The sequence below is a fragment of the Cottoperca gobio genome, chromosome 3, assembly GCF_900634415.1.
Source record: "Cottoperca gobio chromosome 3, fCotGob3.1, whole genome shotgun sequence".
In the NCBI taxonomy this organism is placed as follows: Eukaryota; Metazoa; Chordata; class Actinopteri; order Perciformes; family Bovichtidae; genus Cottoperca; species Cottoperca gobio.
In genome coordinates, this window is record NC_041357.1 from 24,318,595 (window position 1) to 24,327,532 (window position 8,938).

The 8,938-nt window shown below is 37.6% G+C and overlaps 1 protein-coding gene across 1 annotated transcript in view; it reads right to left on the reverse strand.

Moving 5' to 3' along the window:
- Positions 1 to 8,603, reverse strand: part of LOC115004953 (nuclear receptor-binding protein-like) — an 11,010-nt gene extending 2,407 nt beyond the window's left edge. Inside the window, exons 1-16 of the mRNA XM_029426712.1 lie at positions 8,452 to 8,603; positions 7,662 to 8,069; positions 6,671 to 6,793; positions 6,084 to 6,185; positions 5,803 to 5,892; positions 5,484 to 5,524; positions 5,268 to 5,362; positions 4,940 to 5,023; positions 4,530 to 4,588; positions 4,345 to 4,443; positions 4,034 to 4,166; positions 3,359 to 3,449; positions 3,011 to 3,061; positions 1,964 to 2,099; positions 1,607 to 1,660; positions 1,400 to 1,463 (exon numbers count right to left, since the gene is read on the reverse strand). Coding sequence (XP_029282572.1) covers positions 1,400 to 1,463; positions 1,607 to 1,660; positions 1,964 to 2,099; positions 3,011 to 3,061; positions 3,359 to 3,449; positions 4,034 to 4,166; positions 4,345 to 4,443; positions 4,530 to 4,588; positions 4,940 to 5,023; positions 5,268 to 5,362; positions 5,484 to 5,524; positions 5,803 to 5,892; positions 6,084 to 6,185; positions 6,671 to 6,793; positions 7,662 to 7,898 — 1,459 coding nt within the window. The 5' untranslated portion in view covers positions 7,899 to 8,069; positions 8,452 to 8,603. The remainder of the gene's footprint in view (positions 1 to 1,399; positions 1,464 to 1,606; positions 1,661 to 1,963; positions 2,100 to 3,010; positions 3,062 to 3,358; positions 3,450 to 4,033; positions 4,167 to 4,344; positions 4,444 to 4,529; positions 4,589 to 4,939; positions 5,024 to 5,267; positions 5,363 to 5,483; positions 5,525 to 5,802; positions 5,893 to 6,083; positions 6,186 to 6,670; positions 6,794 to 7,661; positions 8,070 to 8,451) is intronic.
- Positions 8,604 to 8,938: the final 335 nt, after the last annotated feature.

Here is an 8,938-nt window from a genome sequence, read left to right on the forward strand (position 1 = left end):
AGTGAATGCGTGTGACTGAGAGACAGGGAGATGAAAGCCTGGGAAGAGATGGGCAGATCTTGACACAGGAGGTGACAGCTGTCAGCTGCAGCCTTTCACAGGCCAGGCATTCCCCACACGCCTGCCACGCTACACATGCCTACCATACCTGTGTGTGTATGTGCACATTAGATCATACTGCCTACATTATTTTGACCATTGCAACAGTTGTGTTCTTTTCTCATTTGCCTTCCTTTGGTTTCTTGCTTGATGCACAGCATTGAGATTAAAAAAAAAGGCTACATTTTCTAGCAACTACAGACAACACAGGACACGCTGAGCTTTGTTCCACGGTCCGCCATTTACGCTACCTGGGACAGTGATTGCAAAGAACTTACATCGACACTCTTTGGTAACTGGGGATAGCTACCGATAGCTATCGGGAAAAAACAAAAGTGCTATCCTCTTCCTGGTTTGGTTATGCAATGGTTGACAAACTTCCATTGTGCCATGAATCAAGCCTTCAGTTTCCCGGGAGATCGTACCCGGCGGCAGACAGAATTGCATAATAAAAGCAAGACTTATCGGGAACCAATCCAAACACAGATGGTGTCAATATTCAATAGCCATTACATTGTAATATCAATATTTAATTAAGTTGAAAAATGTGCCCATTACCACTTTAAACAGATGTCATGTCCAGTGGGATTTTAAAAGCCACTATGGCTATTTAAAAAAAACAGAATGTAATAACAACAAATAATAAATTTGTCCAAAATAGAGGTGCAAGATTTTTATGACACAGAAGCGACAGTAAGTCTCCCAGCCGAAAATAGTCTTGCATACTGTATATTGTGACGCCATCTGGGTTTCAAGCTCTCCCTGGAATCTCTCGCTCACTTTCCTACATGCCTCAGTGCACACATATGGAGAGGAAGTGTATATTAAAACTCTGTGTGTGGTAAATGAGAGTAAAGTGGACGTCGCTATGCAGTAATTCATACAGACATAACGTCATCATTTATCATCACCTCAAGTCAAATGTAATTCTACCATTAACACTAAACCCAAAGCTGTAAACTTAAACTGTCCAGTTGGTGAAAATGTCCACACTTCATGAAAACCTTCCTACTTTGAAGGTTTTAAAGTCAAAAACAAAAAGCACATGTATAAACAAGTGTTATTCCCTGCCCTATTCCATAAGGGAATGACTGTACCCATTCTGGTATTGATATTTTACACACATGTAGTGCTTTTATAGGGACAGAAACTCACACACATGCCTGAAAGAATGGCCTCTAATCCTCTCAATAACAAATAAAATGATTATATATATATATATATATATATATATATATATATGACTTGGAGCTCACAGAGTGATTGAGCGTTAAGTGTGTGATAGAAGAGGTGGACTTACGAGGTAACATGTCACAGCTTAGATGTCTATTCAGTTTATCCTCCAGTTTCAGCAGTAGTGTTAGCTACAAGGAGTGAAAGACAGACAAAATAATAATAATAATTATTATTAGTACACTTCTGTATGGCTAGAAAATAACAAATGGTTGGATTTGTAATTAGTTAAAGAATAAAGGGTCAACTTATAAATACTATTGCAGAGACTTACATGATATTTGGCTCCTTCCTCGACAGATTCAACGTTACACTGCATATGAATGACCTGCAGAAGAAGAATGGGAATCTAAATGTTAATGGTTCTCAACTAGGGTTGAGATTTCGGGAACAATACCTTGCTCTGGCAAATACACAGTATACATATTGATTTTATGAGAGGCAAGTAATAAAAAAACTATTCTGGTGATCCATGTTCTAAGTCTGATCTAAATGATTTTCTCTCCTGTGGTTATAACTCTCACTCTCACTCTCTTCTCATGGCTTCAATATGATTCAGTGACTGATAGTGAAGATTAAGAAATGAGTGTATCTTTCTTTTGTAATATGTAGTATAATCTGTTGTACGCACTCGCCGTGTCTCGAGCTCTGCAGGCTCAGGGGTGGGGGATTTGACCAAGGGGACGACAATGGGAGATTTAACAGTCTCCTGTTGTGGCTGCTGAGGACAGGGCAGCCCGAACGCCGTCATTGGATAAATACCGTTTCTGATCCAGGGAGAAAGGGGGGAGGGAGAAACAAAGACAGAGAGAGGTGGAGAAAACATTAGAGAAAGAGGGAATGAAGGAGAGGGGAGTTGGAAAAAAGATGGTCGTTATATGAAGTAATACATGAAATTATGAAAATGTTTGAAGTGGAAAGTCAGAAACGAAAGAAACGGAGATACATATTTTTTTATACAAAATCTCCATTCCAAAACTATAATACATATTATATATAATATGTATTATATATATATATATATATATATATATATATTATAATATATATATATATATATATATTATAATATATATATATATATATATATATATATATTATAATATAATATATATAATATGATATTATAATATATATAATATATATTATATTATATATATTATATAATATAATATAATATATATATGAAAACAAAACATGTAACAAAATATTTTAATTAAATAGGCTTAATTATTTTTACAACCCGATTGACAAATTTGTTCCACAAAAGTAAAACATTAACTATTTAAAAATCAGGAATTCCTTTAGCTGCATGAAAAGACAGACTTGTGAGGATGAACATGTAACAGACAAGGAGATTAGCAGAACTTGATGCAAAAACGTTTGAAAAGAAATGTTTTAGTTAAATCTCAAATGATATTGATCAGGTCTCTCTTGAGAACGAGACCTTGTGTCTCAATGAGACTTTTACCTGTATAAATAAAAGGAAAAATAAAACAATATAAAACGCCCAGGATTCATGTTTAAGGAGGGTGTTATTTATTACATACCACAGATTATATAATATTTTAAAGATGATGGAAGACGCACAATAGTCAGATAGTCCCATACTGCCCCCATGTGGCAGGATAGTGTTTATCTTTGGGACAACTGAGCTCTCTCACGCTTTGCTTCTTACCTCACATCCTCCAGGAATTTATCTAGCTCCAAAGCAGGAAACTGTGAAAGCCTACAGAAGAAATAAATACAATTAGATACTAAGGTTTGAGATCTTTACACCACGGTAATATGTTTCCTACAAACTCAGAAAATCATTGAGGTCTTACATAGTAAAGAAAAACAAAGTATAATAATACTTCTATGCCATAATATTGATAAACATATCTTCTTGTACTGAACATATTCAGAATTAAAGAACAACATCAATGCTGTTCCTATTCAAACAAATACATCTATTTAACTACTGTTATTATTCCTGCTGTATTTAGCTGACACTAAAATGTGGAGACCAGTTTCTGGCGCTTACTTGAGCTGAACGTCTTCCTTCTTCTCAGCGATGACCATGTTGGGGTCCAGGTTCTTAGTAATCTCCTCCAGGGCATTTTCAGGAATCATGTCTGGACAATTATAAACCATTAAGAACTAATTAGGTTATGATGGTTTGTAAGACACATCCCTTTAAACATAAAAGTTTTCATCAGTGGTATGTTATCTGGGGATGTGTACGAGGCAGGAAGTCTCATGAGAGTATATCCCACTTTAAGTGCAATTTGTATGCGTGTTAGAGTTCCCAGTTCTTAAGTGTGTTAATGTTGTCGTATGTTGTTCTCTATATAGTCAGTATCACAACTGCATCAACTACCTGCTTATTTACACATTCCACAGAAACAGAGAAAGGCTCTGGCTCATACGCCTGCAGGATGTTCGACTCTCTTCCTCCGCCTTTTTCTACCTTCTGGTAGGTGCTGTGAGGGAACTATGAGCGAGCCCTTTTCACATTACACAAAACCATCTGATACATTGTTAACAGAGAAAATGGTGATTAGTGGAGGTTTAATGTATATGGGTTCAGCAGCACCATTTCCTACTCTTACACTTTGGTCAGTCTTATTATTATTAACCATTTCATCCTGATAAAAGCAAATGAAAATCACTAAATCTGTTATTTTGTGTCTTTTGTATGTGTATGTTAAAGACTCACGGTGGTGGCTGACAATGCAATGTGCAGCCAGCAGTTTTAGCAGCGGCACTTCAAACAGGGCTTGGTTAAACAGCAGCTCTCGGGCTGTAGGCCTTGTACTGGGATCACACTCGAGGCACTTCTGGATTAACTCCTACAAAAATAACATCTGGGTCACACAAATCTTGTATACACAAAGGGGACTTTCACATTAACAATAATACACACACACACACACCGACGCATGTAAGCACGCACAGAAAGCTTCATCTAGTATGATCTTTCAGGATTGTCGTGATTCTCAAACATATTGTCCACTCTCTTTATCTCACCCTCTGCAGTGGGTCCTCTAGTAACTGTATGGCATTGTTGATGGCCTCCGGAGAAACGAAAGCGGACTCTCCATTCCCATGGATTTCCAAGAGCGCCATCTGCAACAAATCAACACACACGTTAACATATTGCTTTAAGAAGGGGCATAGGCCATTCTAATCACGCATCATAGGTCCCATCTCACCTCTAAGGCACAAATGCCAAACGAGTAGATGTCTACAGCTGTGGTGACGTCGTCAACAGCTACAATGAGAGAAAACAAATATGTACAGATATTATATCATAGACCTAGATGTGCCCTTCACTTCTCAAATGTTGGGGAAATGTAGGGGAAACACTGCTAAGATAGCTGCCATATTGTGTTAAATAAAAAATGACTATATATATTAATCAAACAATACCATCAGGTGTGCTGGGTCAATATATAACATACTTTTGTGAGAAACCACATAATCTCCATGAGTAAAACAGTAATATCTTATAAAGATATCTTTCCTAAATATCTGTATCATCCAGTTTATTCTGTAGGTCAGGAGACCGTGGATATCAGTCACAACAGAAATAACTACAAAGTGTCATTTTGGTCTTGTCTACCTCCGTATTCTGGGGCATAGAAGTGCAAGTTCTTCTGCTCCTCATGACACGTCTTCACATGGTTGTTGATGGTGTCTGGGGCAACTGCAGATGAGACAGGAGGAGGGAATATGGAGACCAGTGAGTGAAGTGAGTAGGAAGCAGGAATATGCAGACAGAGTAAGTGGAGAAAGACAAGAAAGAAAGTATGTGACAGAGGAAGGAACAGGAAGGGAAGGAGGGGAGAAACTAGAATTACCCCCTCAGGTTGTTTGCCTTCCTGAACCATTCAAGTTGTTGTTTACATCCATGGTCAGAAATATCACTTTCAAACTTGCGTTACGTGTACCTGATCCGATCTTGATGAGCCCGTTGTGTTGGATGAAGATGGTGTCACAGGTCAGGTTGCCATGGATGATGGGAGGGTCACATGAGTGGAGGTAACTGCAGTCGAGAAACAAAACATCCACAAATACAAATACAAACATCATTAGAAAAAGATTGAGTTGTTTTCCATACGTTTTTCTGCGAGTGACCGTATTGAATGTCAAAAGGTAAAACCAACCTGAGAGCAGACAGGATCTGTGTGCACCATCTCTTCCAAGCCTGTAGGACCATACACCTTATCAGAGCGCTTACTAGCTGGTTTCCAATATGGAGTAACTAAGACTTACATAATGTCATTTAATTTAGCTCAAATCTGGTACACAATGTATTTGCAAATTCTTTCTTTTGAACAATAGCCAGATTTGTCCTCGCTTAGGAAAGCCCATTGTATCCCTCTTATCTACCCAGGGTCACTTTTCACAACATATGTCGATCATGTACAGCAAGACTTTCATATAACATCATTCTATTAGGGTAAAATTACAGTGAATTATTACCTTTTCATTCATAGTTTTATGATTCTTCCTTGTCTTCTTTAGAAACTGCTTCAAGCTTCCTGATGACATATATTCAGTAATGAAAATCACCTGAAAGAAAGGAAGAAATGAGGGGAAACCTCGTGAGCAGACGTCATTCAAATATAAATAAAAAGCAGTAAAATACTTATTTGCTTTTTGAAAATGATGATTTTACTTATAAAGACAGTCATTCAATAACCAGCCTATGTTGTTTTAAATCTACCAAATACTGCTTTGCCAAGTCTGTGACTGAGACTCACCCTGGCTCGGTTCTCCTTCGTGTCGGCCCAGTACTTGTGAAACTTGACAATATTTGCATGTTCCAAATGGATCAAGTTATCAAATACTGCTTTCACTTTCTCCTAAACACACAAGACAAACAAAATATATTAAAGCATATATAATATGTTATCATATAACTGTTTATAACAAAAGGGGAGCATTTTTTAAATACTTTACACAAAAGGTAGGAATGTTTTCCTCTGACTTAACTTGATACTTATACATATTGTAAAGAAGCCCATTAAATGCTGACAACAGTATGTCACTGACTGCCCAAATAAATGATCCTTGTAATATCATGTCTTGATGTAACATTATAGATATGTAAGACCTCTTAAATTTCACTGGCATTGTTTGACACTGCTTTTTTTATACATTGCCGACTAAGAGCTGCATCATTCTCACCACTATAACTTCTTTGTGTGTACTATAGTAAAATAAGTTTTACCCAATTAATCGTCATACATGTACTTTATATGTGCCAGAACATCATCTGTGAAATAAGTGTTTTTTCCCCCCTTTCCCACCACAACTTAGTTTCCTTTGTTGTAAGACTGGGCCTCACCTCCAGCAGTTTGAAGTTCTTCCTCTCTGAGATCATGACTTCATTCCAAACTACCTCCACCCCTTCTTCTGTGTCCATGGCCAGGTACGCAGCATCAATCCCTGGGACATTACGCTGATTCACCTATAGTAGCAGTGAAGACAAAATAGTTTATGAGATAATACATTTTAATAGTGAAATTAAATACAAGACACAAAAGCAGGTCACAAAAGAATAAAACAGAAAAACTTGAATAACACACATTCTCTGCCATCCTATTCCTGTTTCAGCTGACATGGTGGAGACATACTTTTGCTAACAATACCTTCTGCATATTATTACTGAACAAAGATATAACGCTTGGAAATAACTCCCATCAGATAAACTAAAGTTTTGAAAAACTACGAAACATGATCATCCACTAAAGACCCATCTGTGAGGGCAAATCCCTTTTGGCCCAAACTAAATCTATTGCTGAAATAACACACTGGATCGTTTGAGTGCAATGTTGCATTGATGATGCTTAATACTTCTGCATAATGACTTACCTCTGACCACTAACATGAAAAAGGGATATACATTATTTTTTTGATTCTGTATCTTCATAGTATTAAACTACACACTTATGCGCATGCTTTAATATGTGTGTGACATAAAACATTAGCAATTAGAAAATGATGGCCAAACAGGTTGTTCATTTTTAGCATAAAAAGTTAAACAAGATCAGAATATTAACTTGGTTGTTTTAGCGTCACTTAAACGTAATACAGTTTTTAACAGTAGGAAAAGGATCTAGAATCTACATTACAATATTACGGCATCCTTTAATCCAGTCAACTGAGCTTAATGACTGTGGTATAAATACTCAAGGGTCAAAGGTCACTTTGAACTTTGATTTATGCAGAGAATTTTGACGTGTCAAATTTTAACTCCATGATGTTTTGAACAGTTAATACTTTGTCCATCATTTTGATTTGATACCATCAAAGCACAGCTTCCTGGACTTCCTTACCTCCTCTCTGCGTTTCTGCCAGCGGCCACAAGGACTTTCCTCCAGGATTTCTGACTCATCTTCACTCTCATCCTCATCCTCCGTTGCTGTGGTGGCAGGAGGCTGTATGGGGGCCACAGGCGAAGACACAGATGCTGCACCTTCTACCTGTTGAATATTACTGGACATGTGTCCTGCTGGGACCTCTGGCTTGTTTTCCTCCGTACCTGGAGCGCCCATCTCTTCTGCCTCCGACATGATGACACAACTTGTATGCTTGCTGTGTTTCCTTCCCTAGGCTCCTGCTCCTGGGCTGCAGCAAGTGATAGGAACCCTGTTCCTTGCTTTCTCCTCTCAGCTTGAACTGGTCACACATCCATTTTCTTCTCTGGCCAAGCTTTCAACAAGATAGAGTTCAAAGCGGAAGGGCTGTAAACAAATGACATGCTTAGATTTGTCACTTTTGGACAATAACGTTAGTTTTCTAACGTAAAATTGTATTTTACCATCTAGCTTAATTAACGTTACCTACTGAGAGACTAACACATGTCGTTTGCTTTATTGGTAACTTAGCTTGAAGGCAAATAAACATTAACGTTACTATTACAGGACACTAGAACAACAGCCAGTCAAACTAACAAGCTACTTTAGCTAATTTAGCCGTTGAAAGCTCTTGCTAATGTTCAACGCTAGCTTAAGATAAGTTTAGCCTACCAGTCCTTAGCTAACTTTCCCCCGGCTAACAAGCTAATGAAATGTAAATAAACAAATAGCTAACATAAAGTTAAGTAGCAATATATTCAAACCATACCGTGGAACACAAAACTACCGCTGAATAAAGAGCCTTGGGTTACATACTGATGAAAAAGCAGTAAAAAGAGATGCTTTTAGACAAAAATGCTAGCTAGTTCGTCATAAAATATGTTGTTGGGTTTCAAGTCCTCTTAGCAGAAGTGGGAGGGGCGGGGCAGCAGTTGGAGAGCGCTTGTCTGCGCGCAGAAAACGCAGTAGTGTAGAGTTACCAGCAAAATAAGTAACACATGAAGTTTGAATGAGAAATATTACATTAAATACAGGGTTTAAAGGTTTCTTTGTACTAGCAAGATATATTATTCTATTCAGCAAATGCTCTAACGATGTAGCCTAATCTGTGGAGTCAATAACGCCCCACCATGCGTGTTTTAAGGTTTTAACTCTAGCAAAGCACCGCATTGAACCATTATACAACTGTTTTTGTTTCCTACAAAACTCCAAAGAGTAGAGATGAGAAAGTATAATTTTTGTATCCGTCCTTTTTA